Source organism: Balaenoptera physalus (genome assembly GCF_965194825.1).
Source record: "Balaenoptera physalus genome assembly, chromosome: 11".
Taxonomy (NCBI): Eukaryota; Metazoa; Chordata; class Mammalia; order Artiodactyla; family Balaenopteridae; genus Balaenoptera; species Balaenoptera physalus.
The window spans coordinates 72,948,808-72,970,414 of NC_138896.1; the positions used below are offsets into that span (position 1 = coordinate 72,948,808).

The window sequence follows — 21,607 nt, forward strand, 5'->3', positions numbered from 1 at the left end:
GGTCTGTGTGAATACACTGCCACCTGCTGGTTGTGGCTGGAATGGCCACAGGCTAGCCTCAGGCTCACTCTGGGCCTCGCTGGAGATGTGGGCAACAAGAGTCCCCCACCCAGGCCCACCTACTATGCCCAGGTGGTGGTCTAGATACTGGGTATCAAGCCTCAGAGATGTCATTCTTGTATGCAGGGTCTACAAATAATTTTATTGAACAAATAACACAACAGCCTTCCTAGATTGAGGGCTACCCTCCCCAAGCCATTTCTCACACGCTTAAAGCACAGAGTTTGCACAGTAAGGAATAAAAAAAAAAAAAAAAATCATTTTTATGTAGAAATCAGACTCTGCTCCAACAACATCATGGACTAGACTATTTACAAGTTTTCACATTTTAAGTATTCCTTTATGATTGTTCTCTCCTTTCTGTCCCTACCCAGGGCTCCAGTACTTTTCTCTTACTGATCCTGAAGGGATGGGTATACTGTAGGGGAAGGGGTGGTGGGCTCCTCAGAGCTACTGGCACCAGCCCTAGGGTGCTGTCCCTTATCACACAGTGGTGGATGTGTAAGGGCAAGGGGGATTAGACACGGTAGGTGGGATGTGGCAACACCCCATAGGCACAGGCATCCAGAGCCCTTCCTGATCCCCATCCTATGCCCTCTCAATTGGGGTGGGGGTCAACAACTAGTTGCAGTGGGGAGGGATCAGCCCAGCCCGGGGTAGAGGGAGAAACCTCCCACACCTATTAACAGCCAGCAAACTGTCCATCCATCTGGGGGTGGGAACAGATGGGCAGGTAGGCAGGAAGAATCAGGCTTGTTCTGCCCCCAGCTTCTGTCCAACACAGGAGGAATCGAGGTAGCAAACGGCTGAAATGCTCCAACGAGAGGGTAAAGGAAGTGAGGGAAAGGAAGTTCCCACTTGTGTACAGCTCCCACAGCCCTGGGGCTGGAAAAGGCAGACCTTACTTGTAAAGTGCTGTAGCCTCCAGCAGGGCTGGGACCTAGGCAAGCTTGGAAGAATGCAGGCCAGGCAAGGGCACAGGAACCAGGCATTCCTGACCAGCATATGCCCTGCCATGCTCCTTGTAGGGATTGCTGGGAAAGGTGGACTGGTAACTCCGCCATCAGCCCTTGCCAGCCACCAGCCACCTCTTGTCCACATACAAACCAACACCCAACCAGCATTGTAGGACTGCCCTGCTCACAGTTGAAGGTTCCGGGCCAGTGGAGTTTATTCACGGTTGTGGCCCCAGCCTAGGTTCCTCAATGGAAGCCACACCTTGAGCCTGGGGGTTTCTTGCTGGGGCAGGGTGTGTTTATGCCTGCCACCCCCCAGGCTCACACCTCATAGAGGATCACAGGGAAATCCACGTGGATGCGGGGGGTATCCAGCTTCACGATGCCCTGCCGTGGAAACAGAGGCTAGTGAGGGCCAGCTCAGGGCCCCTACTCCAGGAAGCCTTCCTGTTCCTCCCAGCTCCTCCCCCAAGAGCCCCCACCATAAGAGCAGACCCCATCTGGGTCTACCTCCACACAATCAACATAGGCTCTATGACCACTGCCCAGCCCCTCACCTGAGGAATCAGGTTCTTATGTACCCGCCTCAGCTTGGCCCGCTTCTGCCCGTTCTTGGTGACGATTGTCTCCTCATAGAACTCGTGAGCCAGATCCCCATCCTCGTCATAGAACATGGAGCTGTGCAGAGGAAGAGGGGAACAGGCTGGGCTGGAGCCCCAACCTAGTCATGGCAAATGCCATAGACCACAGCGAAGTATGCCCTCCCCCAAATGGGGAGGAACAACCTTGGTGGGAGGAAGGGAGGTCAGTATGCCTGGAGAATCCCTTGCTTAGGATCTGGGGTCTACTAGAAGGAAGTGGGGAGTGGGGTGGTGGCCAGTGCTACTCTGTCAGACTATGAGAAGAGAGGTCACACCAAAAAATCACTGGTTTGTTCAGCAAGAGTAGCCGTTCCATCAGGCCCTTGCCTTCACCCAGGGCTTCTAGAGTGGCAAGATGGTGGCCTGGGCATGTTGGTCTCACTCCAGAAGACACTGCTGGCCCAGGGCCAAAGCCTGAGAGCAGATGCCTGAGCTAGGAGGGAGCCGAAAGGGAAAAAGCCTGCATCCTCCCCCATCCAGGTGGCTGATGCAGCCAAACTGCCACTGTTGGGGTCTCCCTAGTATCTACAGCCAGATCTCCAGCATCACCTGAGTGTCACTCCCCAGGGCCCATCACAGCCAGGTCAATCTAGTGCTCCTGTCTGGGCCGCTTGGGGGAGGGGGGAGGTCAGTGCTCCAGATCTGGGAAATATACCTGGGTGAGGGTCTTTTTCCCCAGGCCCCATCCCCAACGCTGGGGACCAGTCCTGCTTTCCCGGCCACTACCCAGAGACGTTCCGTGGGGAACGGAAACAGACAAAACAGAGGGTCATTCTCCTCGAGGGAGAACTGGGGGTGAGGGAGGATAGGAGCCTTCAGCTTGTAGGCTGGGATGGATGGGATGAAAGGAACAGGTTCTGAAGTCTCAGGGAGGTCCTATCTTAGCTTCACCGTGAGGACGGCCTGCCCAGGGACAAGCCTCAGGTCCACCCTTCTCCTCGGGAGACCTCCAGAGCAGCCAGGCCGCCAGGAACCGACTGCTCGGCTTTCCCCACCCCTTGTTCCTCTGGGAGCCTGAAATATGGGAGCTGTCCTGACTCGGGTGTAGGGGATACAGCGGGGGGAGCGCCCCATGACGCGGGGCACCCAGCCGCCCGCCTTTCCTCCCGGGGGCGGAACCCCACGCCCTTACCCGCGGCGCGTGAATACGAAGGGGGGCACGACTCGGCCTCGCGGTCGCACCAAAGCTTGCTCAGCGACAGCCGCCTCCGGGCCGCCGCCCCCCGCCGCCGAGGCGAAGGGCCACAGGCCCCGAGCTTTGGAGCCGCTGGCGCCCATGTCAGGGCCGCCGGCGCATGGCGGGCCCCGCGACAGCTTTGCTCTCACAGGGCCGTCAGCTCCACCATGCCCCGCCTAGGCCTCCGCTCGCAGGTGCCGCCGGCGCCGCCTTCCGCAGGCTCCGCTGTCTCCACGGAAACCTCACTTCCGCTTCCGAACACTGCGTATGCTGCTACCTCTGATTGGCTGTTTCTCTCGTCGGTCCGCGGGGCTGGACTAATAGCTGCCCTCAGATGCTAGGTATCCCAGCATGTACTGCGAGACGTCAGGTCCCAGCAGGCCACGCTCTCTCCAGCTGGGGCAGCTCACAGCCTGGAAAGCGGTGGCTGCGTCGTCCACCTGGTTTCTTCAGCTTGTACTGCGGCTCCGAAGTCCCCGACCCCCAGTGGTCAGGCTCAGCGGGTCTGCCCAACCAAAGCAGCAGTTTAGGGCCTGACCCTAGGCCAGTTTGGGCAGTGCCCGTCTGCCCTTATTCTATGCCCACACCGTTTTTACGATCCCCACTGTGGCACGTGGCAAAGAAACCGAACCTAAGGAAAATTAAGGAATTGGCTTAATGTAGTTGTATATCTACATTCAGGGCTGAAGAACTTCAAATTCAGAATTTTTTCCAGATCCACCAGAAGCCATGCTTCATGAAGGCAAGAGTTAACATATCTGTACCTTTGGTGCCATGAGCAGTGTCTGATCCACAGTAGTTATCTCAGTATTTGGTGAAGCGCCTTCCACAGCTTGGAGTGTGTGGTTTCCCTAAGCTCTGGCTGCAGCCGATGTTCTTTCCCCCACCACGACCTGAGCCCCGGGGTTTGCGTGATGACTCAGTACATATCCATACACCACATCCTTCACAAATTTGTCCCATGGTCCCACTTGAAAAGGTGCTCTGTGAGCCTGTCCATCAACCTTGGCAGCCACTGGCACAAGGGGCAACTGCAGATGAGGGCCCATAATAAAGAATCCAAAAGCAGGAGGATTCTTAAATCTTTATTTAGCCAATTCTCTCAGACCCCAGGCCCTGATGACTGTCACCCCCACCCCTTCCCCCACAGGAGGCATTCAACTGAGGCCAAAAAATATTACATACATTCGCACACATCATCAAAAATACCCAAGGGAAAGACCCTGGCTTTGACTGGCAAACAAGGCACAGACCTGGGCCAGTGCCCACACTCACACAGACCCTGGCACAGGGACATCCTCCTTGGAGGAGGCAGAGGCACTGTTGTTGCACAATGAGCCAGCACTCCCTGACCCCAGGGTGTGTGAGGAGTCAGAGGGTGCTGTAGAGGGAACCCTAGACTCTTTCTTGATGCCTGTCTTATCTTGAACACCCATCCTTGGTTCTGATAGGGCTGTCCTGAGACCCCATCCAAGACCCGAAACACACAACCTTTCACCATAGGTGAGGGCCCTCATCCCTGCAAACATGACCCTATTCTGTTTGTAGGGTCTCCAAGATTCTCATATCTGAGACACAAATTAAGGAGACTTCTGTCTCCTCTACCCCTGCTGCAAGCCTGGAGCAGCTTCCCAGGGCAACCCTGGCCCACCATGACCCAGTACACAAAGGGCAGAAGGATGCAGAGCCATGCTGTGCTACACCCACTGGTGGACACAGGGGGCCAGCTCCTTCGCTGTTCTCTGGGCTCATTCCCCCAGCAAGAGAGGGCCTCCATGCACACTCATTCCTCGGGCCACGTGGACCTTTGCACACTCACACGGCACGCCCTTGGCGCTGCCAACTCTCCTCCTTCCACCCAGGAGTACGAGAGGTCACCCCAGGGGGCAGGCATGCAGGGCTTCCTGGATCTTCTGGCGGCAATACGAGTACTTCTGCAGGATCTGGCGGAGGTGTTCCTCTTCCTCCCGCTGCAGGATGCGTAGGAAGTTGTGTAGCTCAGGCATGCTGAAAGCATCCCACTGTAGGGGGAGAAGGGAGACACAGGCTACAGCAGGCCACTGCCAAACCAGCAGGCTCTCCCCAAAGAAGACCAGTGCATCACGATCACACAACTAGGATGGGGCTTTCTAATGTCAGGTTCTTGCCTGAATGGTCTGTGTTAGGATTCCCAACAACAATCCATATAGAAGATGGGCCCCACAAAGTAGGGCAGTCACCTCGTGGACAGGCAACCAAACCAAACATTCCCTAGTTACTTGTGAACAGGTCACGCCCACTCTCTCTGAGTTTGATCTCACTCTACAGATGCACTAACCTTGGAGCTGTAAAGCTTCCAGGTAAAAGGTTCTAATGCCTGAAGGGGGTGCCTGCATGTTGTCCTGTGCCCATCTGTGTGGCTTTGACCTGGCCTGAGATCAGAATGCCATCAGATGGACTCCTGCATCTCCTGAGGACTTTCCACAATAGGAAAGAGCAGTGCACCAAGACAATTCTTCCTGGCTTCTTGGGACAAGCCCTAGACCTTGGCATGAGTTTCCTGGAAGCCTTCACTTTAGCTACAAGGCTCATGTACTCCTGGAGAGGCTTTGCAGGGCTTGTCTGCAGCCCTATTCCTCCTTCAAGCCTGCAACCCACCAGTCCTGCCCAGTCACAACCAAGAAACTAAGGAGGGCTGTTACTCACGTTCACCTCCCCAGAGTCATTCTCCTTCAGGACAAAGCTTAGGGCCTTCTCACTGGGCCCTGCAAGGAGCCGTAGCCGTAGGGGCTGCTCATCATCTGACAGCTTCCGGAGGTACACTGAGGGCCAGGCAGGGGGAAGGGAGTGTTTGATTAGAGCCAGGCCCAGCCCCCTCAGCTCCTGCATGCACAGGCACATGCATATACACCCTCACACATGGTGGGGTGGGGTGGGAAGCCCACCTTGGCCATGGCGCTCAGCCCGCTCAAAAAGTGCAAACTTGCGGGGGTCATCCACCACCAAGAACTTGCGCAGCAGGGCCTCAATGACCTCGCGTGCCCGTGTGCGTGACAACACATGCAAGTGCTTGACAGCATCCTTGGGCAGGTAGAAGGAGGTGCGGCGTTTCACAGCTGTACCCCGCCCTGGGCCCCGCCGGGCATCCTGCAAGGAGGGTGGCTTCTTGGTGGCAGGAACTGAGACAGGGCGCACCAGCTTCAGTTGAACCTTGATGAAGCCTGTGTAGGAGCCATCCTTGTTCTAAAGAGGAGAAACCAAACCATGACTAGATGCCAGATAAGATGGAACAGATTTGGGCACTACCAGTCCACTTAGGGCTAGGCTGGGTGTGAATAAATCACTGCTTGGGTCTACCCAAGAATACCTCAGCTGTGACCCTTTGGGCATCAGGCACACAGTTGGGTTCCTGTCTCTCTCCAAAACAGGCTGTCAACTCACCAGGCTCATGAACAAGTTGCTGTTGATCTGGCCATTGTACTCCTTGATCTTCTGCTCAATCTCAGCCTGAGAAAGGTCAGGTGTCTCCCACTCCACGGGCTCATCCTGAAAGATGGGCAAGCATGGACATAGGATCCTTATGAAACCCATTCCTCTGCAATGCATGTCACGGGCAAGGAGGTAAGCCCTGGGTGGACCACTCTGAAAAATGGCCTGTGGGCAGCCTTTGGAAACTGACAACAAAGTTTGAGGCCTGATGAGAAGAACCCATCACTGCCCCTGGTTCTGCATGCTATGGGTGGAGACAGCCAAGGCAGAATCATTTGGCTTCTCTCTGCTGCCTGCCTGGAGCCTCCTCAGCACTGGGTGAGGCCCTAAGGATACCTTAAAACCAAAGCAACTGAAAGCACGAGGCTAGAAGCCAGGAAAAGATCGGGGACTCTGAAAAGGAACAGCTTGATCCCAGCACCCTAGTTGGATGGGGTCAGGGTGTACCCTGGAGAAGGCAGTCCACTTTGCCACTCTGCCCTGGCCGTGGCCCACTGCAGGGTGAGAGGTATGGGGAATGGTACACACCAGGAGCCCAGCCACCAGTGGGCAGGAGGAGAAGGGCAACGTCTACAACCTTAACACTCCTTGGTGGGGAACTTGGGCCAGCCCTGCATGTCTCAGACATAGTGAGGAAACCACTATGACATGCCATTTGATCTTGACCCAATCTGCACAAAAGGCAACTTCAGGCCAGGCTCCAATCTGCCAGAAGTTGGCATGGGCAGCCTCCTGGTAAAGCCTGTCCCACAACTGCCAAACAGGGAGGCTTACGTACCTCCTCTCTGCTGTCTAGAGGTTTAGCCCAAAGATGTTAGCTCTACCACTCAGCCCTTCCTCTGTTCCTCCAGGGACTGGATTCTTGTCTGAAGGGTGGAGTATGGGCCAGGGCTTCTGCCAAACTCCCTTAGTCCCATTGCATCAGCCTTACCTCCTGTTGACGTCAGATAGGCCCTAGTAGGAATGAGAGTGTCACAGACACAGCTGAGATCATCACTGACCAATGCCTTGTCCCAGGGGAGTTCCCATCAGAAGGTCTCCTGCAGAATAAGCTTAACCTTGTGCTCAGCTCTGAGCCCAGGACAGCCAGGCTTCTTCCTGACTACTGCCTTGGAGCCCCCTAAGCTTAAACCATCTCATGGGGACAATAGGAAGGACAGATGAGGGGGTAGGGTAGGGTAGAGTCCACAGCCTTTTAGCAGTATGCTCTTTACCTAGAACCTGCTGCTGTTCAGTGGCCAGCAAGTACATGGCACTGAGGACTGAGGCTGGGGGAGGGGTGGGAACTGAAGCCTATTTGCTTCCCCAAGTTTCCAAAAGTCTCCTAGGTGGAAAAGAGCATTGAGAAGTGAAAACTCTAGGGACTTCCCTGGTGGTCCAGTGGTTAAGGCCTCACGCTCCCAATGCAGGGGGCCCGAGTTCCATCCCTGGTCAGGGAACTAGATCCTGCATGCCGCAACTAAAAGATCCCGCATGCTGCAACAAAGATCCTGCGTGCCACAACTAAGACTCGGAGCAACCAAATAAATAAACAAATAAATATTGAAAACAAAACAAAACAAAAAAACTCTAGCAGAAACCTTGTTGGAGACAGTGGGAAACCCTGTAGGACTAGTAAGAACAAATGGTCTGGACCCTGGAAAATGAGGGATCTGGGAGGTAAAATGAGGGCTGGAGGTTGGGAATAAAGGGTGGATGTGTTTGTTCAGGCCCCAGGAGAGGGCTTGAGACAGGAAGAAGTGCCCCAGTGGGAAGGAGTGTCAGGATGGAAGGGGTGCTAGGGGCAGGAGGAAAGCTGAACAGACTAGTGCCAGGGCAAAAAGGAAGAGAATTCTACTTACAGAACAGGGTGATCAAAGAGATGGCACTAACTCATTCCCCTTCCTTGTGATGGCTCTGAGCTCTAGCCTGGGTCCTTCCTCTTCCCTTCCTGGGTTATCTAGGAGCCCTGAGCTGGGATGCAGTGACCTCAGTTCCAGCCCCTTCCCTTCTCCAGGTGAACCTCCCTCAGTATCTTTATTCATAAAACAAGGGACTTGGACTGGAGGTACTGCACTGTCCTCCCAGGATTCTAGAGCAGGAAGAGTATCTTTTTCCATTTTCCGAAGCTGACTGCTGGAGGAGGATTCCAACAGCTGTCCCAGAGGGATACCATGAATTTCCCTTCTGCGACACTATAGCCACCCACCCTCTACTCTGCCACTGTCCATAGTGACTGATGGTTTTATTTTACATACAACTTGGGACTCCGCAGCCTCCTTCTCAATTGGTTAGTGTCTTGTGGTTTTCTCACCTTTCCACAATGGAAGATGGCTCAGGCCTGAGTGACACACGGACAGTCCCAGGGATCCACACTCAAACCTTGCACCCAAACTCTGGGCTCAGCTTTCCAGGTATAGAATTTTCCCCTAAAGAGTTATCCACAACTCCCTTTTCTTGGCTCATGTAAGGAATTCTGCCCCACTGCTGCCAGGTATACTGAACTTTACTTCATGGTCCCCATCTCTCTTCCCTGATGCCCTGGCCAGGGTGCTCTTCTGAGGTGTACCATCTCTGGAACAGTTATCTGAGCCTGGTGGTCACACTCATGGCACACATCACAGAGGTCTCTGATAATGGGGACAACTGGGAGACTCCGAGAGGCACAGCTGCTCCAGCACTGCAACTTATAGTCCTGGATTAGTAACCCCTATCTCTCTTGACCCCTCTCAGGGCATTTTACAATCTAGCCTTCCCCACCTCTTGTGGATAAAGTGCTCCTGGATGCTTACAGTCCAGAACAAGGCTTCCTTCCCATCCATTCCCAGATCCCCTTTCTCCAGGTCCGCTCTAACTTTACTATATATGCTGCCCAAGGGAGCACTCCTGGTCCACTGCAGAGGAGGGGAGGCTCAGAATCTTCCACAGTCCAGTAGCTGGTGACAGGCCAGGAACGGCAAGAGATGGGGACCAAGCTAGCTCCATCCAGGAGTGCAAATGGAGGGGCCTGGATCTTCCCTTGCCTCTCTCCTAAACACACTTCTCAATTCCCGGCGAGGACTCCTCCCCCTCCACTTCCTCCTGGTCCCCCAGAGAGGGGGTGGGAGCGCCCGCACGCGGAAATAGAGGTGTTAGTCTAGACTGCGCAGTCAGCCTTAGTAATCGGTGGATAATACCTGTCCCTGGTCTACCCCATGCCACTTAGCTGCTTCCTCTGGTTCAACCGGTCTGTGACAGAAACAGCAAGGCCTCAGCACTCAGTACCGACGCGCTGAAAGCCCAACACACGGTTCCGAGGGCTGGCCCACGCTCACGGCAGGGCGGGGCTGCCCACAAACTCTCGACCAGGCAACTTACCGGGGAGGAGCTGGGTCCCAGCGACCGCCCCCAGCCCGCTTCCCGCAACCCCCGGCCCCCACCTGATCCCGGCGCGGCCTGCGCGCCAGCGAGGTACGCGCTGTGAAGTACTGCTCGAGCTCTGAGTCCGAGTCCTCCTGGCTGCAGTAGCCACTGCTTGTCGTGCTACTCCAGGTCATCTCGAAAGAGGGAGTCCCCGCGTCCGCCTCGCCCATCGCCGCGCCCGCCCGTTCCCGTGCGCCCGTAGCCTCCCACCACCGCCCCAGGAGCGTGTGCGCGTGCGCCGGAACCAGTGTCCGCGCCGCAACCGTTAACACTGAAACGTAGACAGCGGGGATCTAGCGCTCATCTCGTTGGAGGACGAATGTCGAAGGGCGGGGCCACACGCGCCTCGCCTCCAGGAATGATCTCATCGCTCAGGCAGCTCAACTCAGCTCCGCCTCGCAGGCCCCACCTCCCATAGGGAACTAGTCGGAACGTGTGCGCATGTGCACCAGCGTGGCCTCAAGACCGGATGCGGCTGCGGGAAGGTGCGGAAATTGTGCTTGCTCGGAGCCGCGGGGGCTCCGGGCGGTAAGGGCCGAGTCAGCACCACCGGCACCCCTTCGAGCCCGCGCGCAGAATTAGCTACTCTCTGCCGCCGGGAAGTCGGCTATCAGAACGTTCATTGCGCGTAGCGCCAGGCGGCCCTAGGGAACGCCTGCAATGTGGCCCGCTCGTCTGCGCATACCTGTCTTGCCTGTAAGCTCCCCGGTCCCGCGCTCACCACATTCGTGTCCCGCTCCAGCGCCGGTTCCCAGCCCAGGTCCCGGGGTCCGCAGCAGTCTAGGCAGACGAGCGCGCGGCAACGGTAGTGGCAGGTGAACTTGCAATCTGCAGAGAGGGCTGGCCGTGAGGCGGAGGAACCCCAGCACCAGCTCGGAGAAGCGTCCCGAGGGCAGAAGCGAAGCCCCGGGGTGAAGGCCGTTGCTCGCGGTGTTCTGCATGACCGGCCTTTTCTCAGGCCCCGTTACCGCCCACTGCTACGCAGATCTTAGTGTTGGTCCCCCGGCGTCTGGAAACTGGCGGGAAGGCCTCAGGCGGTTAGGGATCCAGGCTTGCTCAACAGTTGCATTTCTAGCGCCTAGGGCAGAACTTCCCTCTTCCTCATTATCAGCGTCCCTCCCTCCGCCCATTTACTTGAAGGGAAAAAATTAAAAACTTTTAACCCAGTGCCCCTCTCTAGTTGTCATTTGTTTCTATTCCCCTCACACCAAAAACTTACCAACACTGGTCTACAAACACTCTTAATTCCTCGCCTTCACCCTCTACCCATTCCGGTCAGGCTTGCCCCTCCCTCCAGGAAACTCCTGCGCACCGCCGAATCCGGCTGTCCCGTCTCCGTCTTCACCTCATCAGCATCGTCTGATGCTTGCTCCCGGGGGCCCCCACTACCCCGGTTTTCCTCCCACCTCCCTGCAGCTCCTGCTCAGCTCCTTTAGTTCTGTTTCACCTTCTAGATCTAATGGTGGAATGTCCGAGGCTCAGTTCTGATCGCTTTCCTCCTCTGTGTACGCTGACCTACCCCAGATCCAAGGCTTCCATCACTGACCTCCCCACTGAGATCAAATCCTATGTGTCACTATCTTCACTTGGATGTCTAATAAACATTTCAACCCAACATGCCCAAAATTTAACTCACTTTCCTACCCCTTTTAATTCTTCACTTTTCCTCACCCTTACCCTTGCCAGTGTTCCTCAGCTCAGCCAAAGTCGCTACCATTCTCCCAGTTGAGGCAAAACAAAACAAAACCACCCCAACTCATCCTTGATTCCGCCCTTGTTTCTGCCTCTGACACACACCCAAATTGTCCTGTTTTTCATTTCCATCGCCACTTTAGTTCTCCTTGGGAACAATGCTGTATCCGAGCCCTTGTTCATGCTTTGTATTCTGTCACAACTCCCGTGCTCCTCCCAGCTGAATAAAGGACAAACTCCTGTACTAGATGAGAGGGTCTCCAGGCACACACAGGCTTGGGACACCTTCCCTAAGTTCCTAAATGGGCCAGAGCAGTGATTCTCAACCCAGGCTGCACATTAGAAGGATCTGTTTTTAAAAATTGCTGGTATACTCCCAGTGATTGAGTCAGCAGGTCTGTGGTAGGGTCCAAGCATAGGGGTGTGGAGGGCTATAAAAGCAGTCCAAGTGATTCTAGCTGGTATATAGCCAGTGGGAGAGCAACCTCTGCTTGCTGGTGATTCCTGGGAGGGCAGAAGCACCAGCTAGTGTGTGGCTGTGTTTCATGTTTTAGCACCTGGTTGACTGAACTTGCAATAGGTATTTGCTAAATACTCAAAACTCCTGCTTGCAGGGGGCCCACCCGAGGTTCTGACTTTTTCCAGGCCTTCTCCCATAGGTGAGTAAATTCCCTTCACGGCAAGGATTCTGCAGCGGGACTTGGCGAGTGAATCTTTGGGAAGGGGCGGGTGTGGGAATATGAACTCAGAGACTGGTAGGCACAATGCCTTTCTCAAGAAGGACCAAGGCACCCTTTAAACTTGAAAGCAGCACCTTGTTATTCACAGGCAACAGCCTCTGCCTATGTCCCAGACACAGGTGGAGGTTGGCAAGGTTATAAACCATCGGCCCGCACTCTCTTATGCTATGGGGTAAAGGTAACGGACCTGGTCCGTGGGAACCGAACCCGCCGACCCCCTCCGTCCCAACTTGGCCCTCAGCGACGGTGCTGCCCCTTGGCCACCCGCTTGTCTCCCGCCAGCGCACAGGGCCGCTACTCACGTGCGCACTGCAGGCCCTTGCGCACGACGCCCCAGATGAAGTCGCCACAGAGGTCGCACCATGTGTGCGTAGTGGGCCCCGCGGGCTGGAAGCGGTGGCCGCGGCCTGGGACCAGCTGCCTTGCGGCGTTGCGCGCTGTGCCCGGCGCGATGCGCAGCGCGTTGGCACGCTCGAGCCGGGTGCGGCCCGGGGCGGCGCACCGCGCGGGTGCCAGGTCCCGCAGCTCAATGAGCTCAGGCTCAGCGGACATGGCCCTGTCGGGCCGGGAGTCCCACCGGCTCTGGGCTCAAGCGAGCGCGGGGCGGGCGGGGCCGCGGGGCGGGCCCCGATGCGGTGCCGCCCCTGGGATTCAGGCAGAGCGGCGGGAGAGCGGAGGAGAGCGGCGCAATGGAAACCTGGGCGCCCGGGCTGTGTCGGCCCGCAGTGGGGCGGCGGGCGCGGCGAGGGGCTGCTCTCGCGGAGTCCCCGCCCTCCGTTTCCTATCCTCCTTTCATCTAGCGAGCAACTCCCCTCCCCCTAACAACCACGACGACCTCAAAGGGCCACGCGGAAACAGGCGTGTTTCTGGAAGCTAGCTTTACTGTACTAGAGAAAGAGGGTCCCCACATCCGGCCCTTGCCCCCGGCCCAGGCCTCCTGCCCCAGCTTGCTGAGGCTGCACCCTAAGCCTACCCGCCGGATGGAGCAGGAAGTGGCGAGCGCTTTGCTGGGGGAGATGGGTCAGCAGCTCTTCCCGCCTGCTATCTTCACCACCTGGGAGGCTGGGGCACTTGCAGAGGCCGGACTGAGATCCAGAGGTTCAGGGGCACGGGGTTGTATGGCATGGGTGGTCGGCCCTCAGCAGCTGCAGCCTTCACTTGGCTCTGTCATCCTGGGCTGCCGGGACACAAGCCTTTCCATGCTTCTCCCAGTGCTTGACTTGGCACTCCCTGCAGGCAAATGGGCCGGTGAGGATGCCGTGCTATGAGAGGTATGGAAGTGGGACTCAGGGGTCCAAGGTCCTAGGATACTCTCACCTGCAGCAATACCACTCATTCTGGCATCGTGAGCAGCGCTTGGAGGCCTCTGCATTGCAGTAGGCACAGCGGGGCTGCTCTGGAGCCACTGCCTCTAGCACGTCCAGTCTGTAGGTCTCAGCCCACCTGGGAAAAGGGTCAGTCGGACTTGGCTGGACCTGGTGGGTGGGTGGACGGGAGCAGCCCTGCCCACATCCATGTCTTCTGCCTCCCTTCTACCCTTTCTGCCAGTTCAGCAGGCCTCACCTTCGTGCCTGCAGCCTCAGTTCCTGCTCTGAGGGGCTGAATACATGCCGCAGCTGATGCTTGGCAATAGCCTGCCACTTGCCTCTGTTCTCTCGCTCTAGCCGCTCCCAGATTTCTGGGATCTGGGGAAGAGAAGTGGAGAGTGGCAGGGAGGAGCTGGTTAAGTGGGCAGTGGTCCTGAACAACTAACTTCCTAGTGCCTACCTGTTCCAACACCAGGTCCTTCTTAGGGGGCTGGGCTTCGGTCAGGGCCAGGTGGGCCAGGAAACCCTGCAGGTCTGCCAGGTTGGGCAGCTGGTCGAGCAGTGTGTCTGTGAGGAAGGCCCGAAGCTGCAAGGGTGTTCAGGGGAGGCCAGTGTGAAGCGGTGCCGGTCAGAGGGTCGAGGAACAAAGAGGGCCTGAGCTGGGCTGAACTGAGGGTGCCAGTGGGACCCATGTCCTACTAGCTGCTGTGTCATCTGAGGCCCAAGGTGTGGAGAGAGGGCTGGGGCTGAGGTGAGTGGGCAAAAATAAACATAAAGGGAGGCGTGGGGCAGTGCTGGGGCAGTGGTGACTGGTGTGGGAGGAGTTCCCTACCTTGAGTAGCTGTCCTTTGGCAAAGCTTGTGAGGCAGTAGCGGGCCCGGGCCTCAGGGCTTAGCAGCAGATTGTACAGGGCGATCCACACCTGCCCATCCAACTTGCTCAGCTTTTGCTGCTCTGAGGGGGACACTGTCTGCCAACGGCCACTCTCAAATTGCTGAAGCTTGACTGGGGAGAGGAACCAGCATACTGTGTGCAAGCGTTGCATGCTCTGTGAGTGAGCCAGCTGTGTGGGCTAGGGGACTGACCACTGTCTGGGCACAGGACGTGCCCATGCTGGGGCGCTGCTCACTTCAGAGCAGGGTGAGTCCTCAGTGGTGGACACACAGGCCCTGCCTGCTGCAGAGTCCAGGTCTAGGCCCACTTTGGGTGAGGCATCCTGGTATTCTCTGTGGGCAAGGGGGCAAAGTTTTCTGGCTGTGTGCAAGCTGCCCGCCCCATTAATCCTGGAGGATGTCCTGGAAGCAGTGAACTGGGGCTTAGGCAGGTGGAGGAGGACCTTACCGCCTTCCTGCCGGCTCCAGGGACTGTGCTCCAGCAGTTCCACCAGGAGACAGGGCAGATTGTGGGTGCTGAGCATGCGGCTCAAGGTGCTCAGGGAAAGGCTAGGGACGGGGATGGAGAGGTGAGCTGAGGCTACAGGCCCAGGCTCCCAGCCCTCCACTGCAGGCCCCAGCCTTAGCAGGACAGCCCACCTGTCCACACAGTCTGTGATGTAGCGTAGCACTGAGAGGGCCTTCAGTGCGATCTCAAATTCCATCAGCTCTGCCTGCTTCTGCAGCTCCTGGGATGGGGCACATGGTGTTCAAGCTAGGGGAGCCTGGGTCTAGCCCTTGCCAACCCCTGGGAACCTCAGCCCACCTGCATGGGGGTGCCGTACTGGGACTCCTCCTCCTCAGGGGGGCCACCATGGCCACTCTGGGCGACCAACAGAGTCAGTTTGCGGTGGCAGTAGTCCACCAGGTCCAAGACGGTGTCCTCTGCTGACTCACACACCTCCTGAGGGGCAGGTGGAGGGGAAACATTCTGCCTCTGATGCCCTTCCCAAACAGACACAACCCCTCTTGCTGCCAGACCCTGGCCTAGGCTAGCCAGTGGGCAGGGCTGGTGCCTCACCTTGTGGAAGAATACTGTCTCCAGGAGGTTGATGATGGAGGCCTCATGGTGTAACTGTCAGATAAAGAGGAGGACAGGGCCCTGGGCTGCTGAGAGAGGGGTAGGGGCTACCAGCTACTCTCTCTAGTCCAGGGCCCTCTGAAGGGGTGGGAGGGGTTATGAACCGATGGCCCAGCTCACCACCATGTAAATGGGAAAAGTGTTCTGGGGCTTGAAGTCTTCCAGCCTGCACAGCACAGGGAACACCTTCTGCTTCCACATCTCCACTGCAATCAGCTCCTCCACCAGTGTCGGGATCTTTGAAGGAGAGGAGAAAGGACAGGGATGAGGTGGGCCTACCTTAGCCTGGCAACCCTCCCATCTCTGGCTCAGCCCAGCCCAGCCCGCCTCAAACTCCCCTGGGCCCCAGACTCTCCTATGCCCCATGAATTCCTTCCCGATCTCTCTCCTGCACCTTAGACCTTCATTTCCAGCTGCCCCCGACATCTCTGTGGGGGCATTCCCCAGGCTTCCTATTACTGGCCCTTGCCTTGTCCCCAGGCTGCCATGCTCCCCCTGCACCTGAGCCCCTGTCAGTCCTCCCCCATTCAAGTGTACCTCTTAGGCCAGCCCTCCTGCTCATGCCCTCTCTCGTCCCTGTCCCTGTTCTCTGGCCTTCCAAGGCTTTTGTGTGCCTTGGCCTCACTCTTATTCAGGGCCCTTCACAGTGCCCTATTCCTACCTCACACCCCAGTAGGGGGCTCCACCTTTTCCTTGCAGAGGAATCTTTCTGTCAAGTGATATTTCAGGTCATCTACTGGTGCCACCTCCTGGCTCACATTCCAGTTAAGCCAATCCTTGGTTTCTAACTCCCTCTCTCTCATGTTGGGAAGGTTGCCTCCTTCTATGCCAAAGTCCCACCTCACTTCAGTGGTTGCCCCCCTCTAGCCTGACAGTCTATTCAGGAATGCCTTTAGAACTTGGGCCCTCCCCCACAACCTAGGCTGTTCTAGGATCCAGGACTATCTCCCTAATCAACTCACATCCTGCACCCCACCTGGCATGCCAGGGTCCTGTCCCATAGGGCTGCAAAATCAAATGTGTAACACACTTTTCCTTTTCCTTTGGGGAGGACAGGGGTGCCAGCCAGAGGGAAGTGCAGGCACCCAGGGTGCTCCTGAGGGGTAGAGTGGTGGGATGAGGGGTGGTGAGAAGACAGAAACCCTGCCTGTGACTCCAACGTACCTTCCCATGGGTGACCAGCAGCTCCTGGATGGGCTCACCCTGGCTGGCCGTGGCATCAAGGATAGCCTGCATGTTCAGCTTCTCGAGGTTCTCATGCTGCTGGTTCCACCTGCCCAGGCAGGGTGTGTGTGCACATGTGTGCAGTAGGAGTGGGTGTGGGGGCTGGGTCTTACTGAAGCCTAACCAGGGTCCAAGATGGCTTAGGACCATATAACCCTGTCTCGGAGAGCTTTACCTCCCCACCGAGGGGCCCCTCCACGCCGGGCAACCCCTCCCCCAATGTCAGGCCCACACTCCCCCACTCAAGGACTCTGACCCCATGACTCCACCTGACCCCGGATCCAGCTGCCTCACCCTCCGGAGCCCATCTCGCGCAGCTGGAAGCTGCGCAGTCCCCGCACTAGTACGTCAGCCTCCCCGGGCAGCAGCAACTCCAGGTCGCCCATGTCGGTGCAAGGGACAGGAAGCGGGAAGGTGGGGTTCGGCTGACCGCGAGCAGCGGCCTGCGCTGAGATGGGGATGCTGACACGCTTGGGGACCACGGTCTCCCGCGGGGCCGAAGTCTGGGACCCTACAGTTGTAGAGCAGTTGCGGCGCGTGAGTCCTCGCCGCCATGGAAACGGTTAGCTCAACGCCTGCGCACTGCGGCCTGGGTCCCGCCCCTACTGGCGGCCCGCGCTGGGTCCCGTCACGCCAGCGTCTGCCTGCTTGCCAGGCTGCAGGTAGCAACCCTCCTTAGACTCCTGGAGCTTTCTCCCTCACAACCGGCTGCGGCTCACGGGTCTCCCTGAGTTACAGACTTTTGCGGCCTAGCTTCCTCCTCGGATGGACGTCAAATCGGCCCGCCCCCCACCAGCTCTCCCTGTAGCTGCTCCCTCTCCGCCCACACGGATGCTCCTCTCCGTGGCCTCCTCGCTCCAGTATTCCTCGCGCGCAGCTCCACCTTGTTGGCTCTACACCCGAAATACTGCGCAGGGCTCACAACTTCTCTCCATCCTAAGCCAGGCTGCCGTCACCTCTCATGAGGTAACTACTGTGGTCTTTTTACTGGACCCATTTCCACCCTTGACCCTCCTGAGTAGCCAGGAGTCTTTTTTTTTTTTTTTGGCCATGCCACGTGGCATGTAGGATATTAGTTCCCCGACCAGGGATTGAACCCCGGCCCTCGGCAGTGAGAGCCCTGAGTCCTAACCATTGGACCGCCAGGGAATTCCCACCAGGAGTCTTTTAAAGGTGTACATGAGACATTACTTCCTCACATAAGTGTGAATCTGGCTGCCTCTGGCTCTCAAAATACTATGTCCAAAGCAGCTTACCAGCAACTCTGCACAGTCAGGCTCTTGCCCCCTCTCCTACCTCAGGACTTCATTTCTTCCCCCTCTCCCCCTTGTCTTCTACAATATGTTCCAGCCCATGGGCTTCCCTTGGTTTCCTCATACATCCTAAAGTGGCTTTTGCTTCAGGGCTTTTGCACCTGTTACCTCTGCCTGGAATACTCTTCCTCCTTCAGAGTTCAATTTAAGTCAGTTCAGCTAGGCCTTCCTTGAGAATCTGATGCAGAGCAGCCTCAGCTCCCATCCCAACTCACTTTTCATCTCAGCTTCCCCATTGATTCTTTCTGGCTATTTATTTCAGTTTATAATTAGCGGGCACTTTTACATGCCCATTGTTGGTTCTGTCCACCAGATGGTGCTCCAGGGCGTCGGACCATGGCTATTTCTTTCACTGCGAGTTCTCTCTGGTGGCTGACTCAGATGCAGTATTCAATAAAGGTAGGTTGAAATGGATGACTTTATTTATAGAAATGAGGGTTAACCTTGAGACAGTATGAACTAGTTTGTAGGTCTAGTCCTCATGCACCAGGCAGGGCTTAGGAGGAGAGAATAGCCATAGCTATGTGCCTGATCCAGCTCCCACCAGCCTCACTTCCAGCAGATGATGATGTTGGGGTCGTTTTCCAGCCGTTCATCCAGCTCTTGGTAGCTCATGCCTGGGTGGTGTGGTGGAGGTGAGGTCAGAAGTCTTGGCTTGGCCACCCTGCCCTGACCCCACCTCAGTGGTCCTGCCTGCCTCTACCTGTCTTGCAGCAGATCTCATCGTAACTGTGGCAGCCTGTGTAAAGCCTGGCAGGGTGGCTCCGCTCCTCCCGAGACACTCGCACGGGATACTTCTGTAGTCGCCGGATGAGGTTCTTCATAAGCCCGAACTGGATCAGCTTCCTGGGGTGAGGGTCGAGGAAGAAAGGGGTGATGCTCTGGCCAGGCCTCCTTCTAGCCAGGCCAGTCTCCCCTCCAGTTTTGTTTCAGTGACCAGACTGGCCTTCAAACCCATCACCTCCAGGAAGCCTTCCTGGAGTAGCAGTGCCACATGATTCTGCTCACTAGCAATCTCCTGCTTTCTCTCTGACCCAGGGCTCGGGAGAGACACAGAGAGTGTACCTGCCCTCAGGCAAACCTTCCATGCCCCAGGGGATCCCCCTCTGACCGTTCATCAACGTGCTGCAGCTGTTGGGGGTGGCGGCCAATGAGATCTCTCACAGTAGTGCCAGGGCTCAGGCTGCAGTACAGCTGGAACACATCCCGGAGACTGGCCCTCTTGTGCCCTGTAGGCATCAGGAGTCAGCTCTCCAGGTGGCCCTTCCCTCCCTGAGATGGCCTCCCCCAGAGCCTGCCAATACCTTGCTTGGTCACGTAGGATAGACACGCCTCCTGCAGGGACTTGTCATCTACCAGGTCCTGGACCTTGGGCGTCGGGCAGTACACATTGGAGTACTGGAGGGTAGCAGGAGGCACAGGGGCCTGAGTGAGGGGCTTGGAAGTCTGACACAGCCCCAGTTGGGCTCAGCCACATGATCCATTCTCCATTTAATCAGACCGCAGACACACCTACCTGGAGGATGGACACCAGTGTCACAACGCCGTAGTACCTGGGGGAGATAGCTGTGCTCAGCTTCTGAGGGCCATGCCTTCCCAGCTCCCACACTCAGGGCCCCTGGGCTCTTCCTGACTGGCGACCCTGTCCTGAGTGTCACTGTTCCCCACTCACAGCAGGTTCTGGATGGCGATGCGCACCAGGTTGAGCTCCACATCTGCCTCGGCTGAGATCTTCTGGACGTGGCGGAAACCATCAATGTAGGGCAGGATCTGGGCAGGGAAGAGCAGGGTCAGTAGGAGTGGGATGAGGCCAGGGCTATGGCCAGCCGCAGGTCATGATAGCCAGGGAGGGCTAGCATACCTGTTGTGTGGTGAGGTCCCACTGTGAGTTGAAGAAATCCTCCTTGTCTTTGGTAAAGACAGGCACATCATACTCCTGGGCCACAGGAGGGTCAGGCCGCTGCTCAATCACCTTCAAGTGGATGGTGTTAGACTCATCTGCAGGGGACCCCACCCATATCCTCAGTGCCATCTCTTCCAAGAGGCCATCAATTACCATCCAGTCTTCCCAGCCACCCTTGAGGCAGGCAGGTGACTCTGGGTAGGGCCATCTTCCCCTTTTATGGAGCAACAGACTGAGGTCCATACAGGGGAAGGAACACGCCCAAGGAGCAGAGCTAGAGAGCTCTACTGGCCTCCCCCTCTCCAGCCCCATCACGCACTGGACCCTGGACATCATCAGCCCAGCTCATGGCTATTTACTGGCCACCAGTTTGTTCACGAGTCTTGTCCTTGACTGGGCTCACCTTCCCCTGCCACCTTCCCATCCCTCCTCAACCCCTCTGCTGTCCTTGCAGAGGCTGGGCCATACCGATGGGCAGAGTGCACCGGCCTGAGGCATTTAGCTCCTCCAGCAAGATGGTCATGATGGGCACCAACTTCTGTTTGCTCTCCTCCGTGGACACGAAGCTGCTCTCTAGCTGGATGGAGCATGGACAGCATGGTGGGCACACCCCAGGACCCTTGGCTGGCATCCTACCCTGGCAGGTTCCCGGGTCTGGAGGGCTTTGGAGACATGCGAACACCTTCCTTAACTCTGCCTGCCCATCCACCCAAGCCCATCGTGTTGCAGACCTCCAGTGTGGTCAGGTAGCCAGCCAGCTTTTTGACGATGGGCTCAAGGGCACAAGTCTTGGCCTGGGCATCACACACGAAGCCTAGGTTGAAGAGCAGGGCATTGCGGCTGTACTTCTTGTGCTCGATGCACACGGGGCAGCCGATCAGTTTCTTCTCCATGGCTGTGCTGGACGAGGGGAACAGATGGGAACAGAGTCAGGCTCCTCTCACCCCCAAGTCTGTCCACTCCTCCTGGGAACCCTCCCAACCCCCCAGCTAGGGCCTCACACAGTGATGAGCTTATTCTGCAGCTCTGGCTTGGTGATGATGTACACCTGGACAGTGTCAAACAGCTCCCGGGAGATGAAGTCCTCGGGGACCTGTGGAAGGGAGTGACAAGAATCCCCTTAGTGGACCTTATAACTAGGTGGAATACACAGGGTGACCCCCAAGACCTAATCCCTCTTCTCCAGGGTTTCTCCTCTCTCCCATCCACCCAGGCCTACTCTTTTGTGTTTCCAAACACACATTATGTTCTCACCTACCTCCTGGCTTTTGCATACGCTGTACCCTCCACCTGGCACACTCCTGCCTCACCTAAATTCCTATGCATCCAGGGATACTAGTGGATCACCACTCACACCTCTCGTAGAACCTGGCACCTCCCTTGGGCCCCCACAGCCCAATTTCCCACAGTCACTGCCTATGTGAATGTTTGTTCACGATTTTCCGCGAATGAAGGGGTGGCGTGCCTGCGTGCAGCACGGGGCACGGGGTTCCACCGCTTCCAGGCAGCTGGCTGAACTCCCCCGAGCGTCCCTCTACCTTGCCTCCCATGCCCCGCGAGCCCGGATGGCACCTGATAGGTGATCTTGGGTCCCAGCGTGGGGTGGAACTCGCTGAAGAATATGCATTCGATGCGGCAGCTACTGCCCATGGCGCTAGTGGGGCCGGGGTTCGTAGCTGGCGCCACTGTGCCTGGGAGCACCTGTCAGAAACAGCCCGGAGGTTTGGGCTGC

The 21,607-nt window shown here is 57.0% G+C and overlaps 4 protein-coding genes across 7 annotated transcripts; all 4 read right to left on the minus strand.

Annotated features, from left to right (window-relative positions):
- Positions 1 to 181: 181 nt before the first annotated feature.
- TUSC2 (tumor suppressor 2, mitochondrial calcium regulator) lies at positions 182 to 3,081 on the minus strand. The gene is made up of 3 exons (XM_082413168.1): positions 2,790 to 3,081; positions 1,574 to 1,694; positions 182 to 1,403 (listed from the first exon to the last, which is right to left on the minus strand). Exons 1-3 carry the CDS (start codon positions 2,933 to 2,935, stop codon positions 1,338 to 1,340), a joined length of 333 nt encoding a protein of 110 aa, XP_082269294.1. The 5' UTR covers positions 2,936 to 3,081; the 3' UTR covers positions 182 to 1,337.
- An 825-nt stretch (positions 3,082 to 3,906) lies between these two features.
- On the minus strand, positions 3,907 to 12,714 carry RASSF1 (Ras association domain family member 1). Of its 3 annotated transcripts, none has more exons than XM_082413146.1 (6): positions 12,418 to 12,714; positions 10,369 to 10,511; positions 6,255 to 6,359; positions 5,759 to 6,056; positions 5,520 to 5,635; positions 3,907 to 4,855 (listed from the first exon to the last, which is right to left on the minus strand). In XM_082413146.1, the coding sequence occupies exons 1-6, from the start codon at positions 12,665 to 12,667 to the stop codon at positions 4,709 to 4,711; spliced, it is 1,059 nt and encodes a 352-aa protein (XP_082269272.1). In that variant the 5' UTR covers positions 12,668 to 12,714; the 3' UTR covers positions 3,907 to 4,708. The 3 variants fall into 3 exon arrangements, with proteins under 3 accessions (XP_082269272.1, XP_082269273.1, XP_082269274.1); XM_082413147.1 differs by having other exon boundaries at positions 10,405 to 10,511; positions 12,418 to 12,712; XM_082413148.1 differs by lacking the exons at positions 10,369 to 10,511; positions 12,418 to 12,714 and adding an exon at positions 9,701 to 10,014.
- A 262-nt stretch (positions 12,715 to 12,976) lies between these two features.
- On the minus strand, positions 12,977 to 17,191 carry ZMYND10 (zinc finger MYND-type containing 10). Of its 2 annotated transcripts, XM_082413143.1 has the most exons (12): positions 16,954 to 17,191; positions 16,600 to 16,708; positions 15,556 to 15,672; positions 15,376 to 15,429; positions 15,121 to 15,258; positions 14,955 to 15,043; positions 14,759 to 14,864; positions 14,255 to 14,422; positions 13,883 to 14,008; positions 13,679 to 13,800; positions 13,433 to 13,558; positions 12,977 to 13,345 (listed from the first exon to the last, which is right to left on the minus strand). In XM_082413143.1, the coding sequence occupies exons 1-12, from the start codon at positions 17,043 to 17,045 to the stop codon at positions 13,270 to 13,272; spliced, it is 1,323 nt and encodes a 440-aa protein (XP_082269269.1). In that variant the 5' UTR covers positions 17,046 to 17,191; the 3' UTR covers positions 12,977 to 13,269. The 2 variants fall into 2 exon arrangements, with proteins under 2 accessions (XP_082269269.1, XP_082269268.1); XM_082413142.1 differs by lacking the exon at positions 16,954 to 17,191 and having other exon boundaries at positions 14,255 to 14,376; positions 14,764 to 14,864; positions 16,600 to 16,919.
- Positions 17,192 to 18,372: 1,181 nt separating this feature from the next.
- NPRL2 (NPR2 like, GATOR1 complex subunit) lies at positions 18,373 to 21,586 on the minus strand. Its single transcript, XM_082413144.1, has 11 exons — positions 21,448 to 21,586; positions 20,877 to 20,968; positions 20,607 to 20,775; positions 20,344 to 20,452; positions 19,834 to 19,970; positions 19,645 to 19,742; positions 19,489 to 19,525; positions 19,277 to 19,370; positions 19,084 to 19,201; positions 18,676 to 18,818; positions 18,373 to 18,589 (listed from the first exon to the last, which is right to left on the minus strand). Exons 1-11 carry the CDS (start codon positions 21,523 to 21,525, stop codon positions 18,522 to 18,524), a joined length of 1,143 nt encoding a protein of 380 aa, XP_082269270.1. The 5' UTR covers positions 21,526 to 21,586; the 3' UTR covers positions 18,373 to 18,521.
- Between the last annotated feature and the right edge of the window lie 21 nt (positions 21,587 to 21,607).

What these genes read in the sequence shown, in the direction of transcription:
- TUSC2 (XM_082413168.1), bottom strand. Translation starts at nt 2,935, where the DNA reads ATGGGCGCCAGCGGCTCCAAAGCTCGGGGCCTGTGGCCCTTCGCCTCG. An exon ending in TTCGTATTCACGCGCCGCGG is followed by an intron (nt 1,695 to 2,789) that starts GTAAGGGCGTGG and finishes TCCTCTGCACAG; the next exon opens with CTCCATGTTCTATGACGAGG. An exon ending in ATAAGAACCTGATTCCTCAG is followed by an intron (nt 1,404 to 1,573) that starts GTGAGGGGCTGG and finishes TTTCCACGGCAG; the next exon opens with GGCATCGTGAAGCTGGATAC.
- RASSF1 (XM_082413146.1), bottom strand. Translation starts at nt 12,667, where the DNA reads ATGTCCGCTGAGCCTGAGCTCATTGAGCTGCGGGACCTGGCACCCGCG. An exon ending in CAAGGGCCTGCAGTGCGCAC is followed by an intron (nt 10,512 to 12,417) that starts GTGAGTAGCGGC and finishes CCCTCTCTGCAG; the next exon opens with ATTGCAAGTTCACCTGCCAC. An exon ending in ATGACTCTGGGGAGGTGAAC is followed by an intron (nt 4,856 to 5,519) that starts GTGAGTAACAGC and finishes CTCCCCCTACAG; the next exon opens with TGGGATGCTTTCAGCATGCC.
- ZMYND10 (XM_082413143.1), bottom strand. Translation starts at nt 17,045, where the DNA reads ATGGGCGACCTGGAGTTGCTGCTGCCCGGGGAGGCTGACGTACTAGTG. An exon ending in AGACAGTATTCTTCCACAAG is followed by an intron (nt 15,259 to 15,375) that starts GTGAGGCACCAG and finishes CCTGCCCCTCAG; the next exon opens with GAGGTGTGTGAGTCAGCAGA. An exon ending in GCCGGCAGGAAGGCGGTAAG is followed by an intron (nt 14,423 to 14,758) that starts GTCCTCCTCCAC and finishes TCCCCAGTCAAG; the next exon opens with CTTCAGCAATTTGAGAGTGG.
- NPRL2 (XM_082413144.1), bottom strand. Translation starts at nt 21,525, where the DNA reads ATGGGCAGTAGCTGCCGCATCGAATGCATATTCTTCAGCGAGTTCCAC. An exon ending in CCGGTGCACTCTGCCCATCG is followed by an intron (nt 19,971 to 20,343) that starts GTATGGCCCAGC and finishes GGTCCCCTGCAG; the next exon opens with ATGAGTCTAACACCATCCAC. An exon ending in CACTGGTGTCCATCCTCCAG is followed by an intron (nt 19,371 to 19,488) that starts GTAGGTGTGTCT and finishes GCTACCCTCCAG; the next exon opens with TACTCCAATGTGTACTGCCC.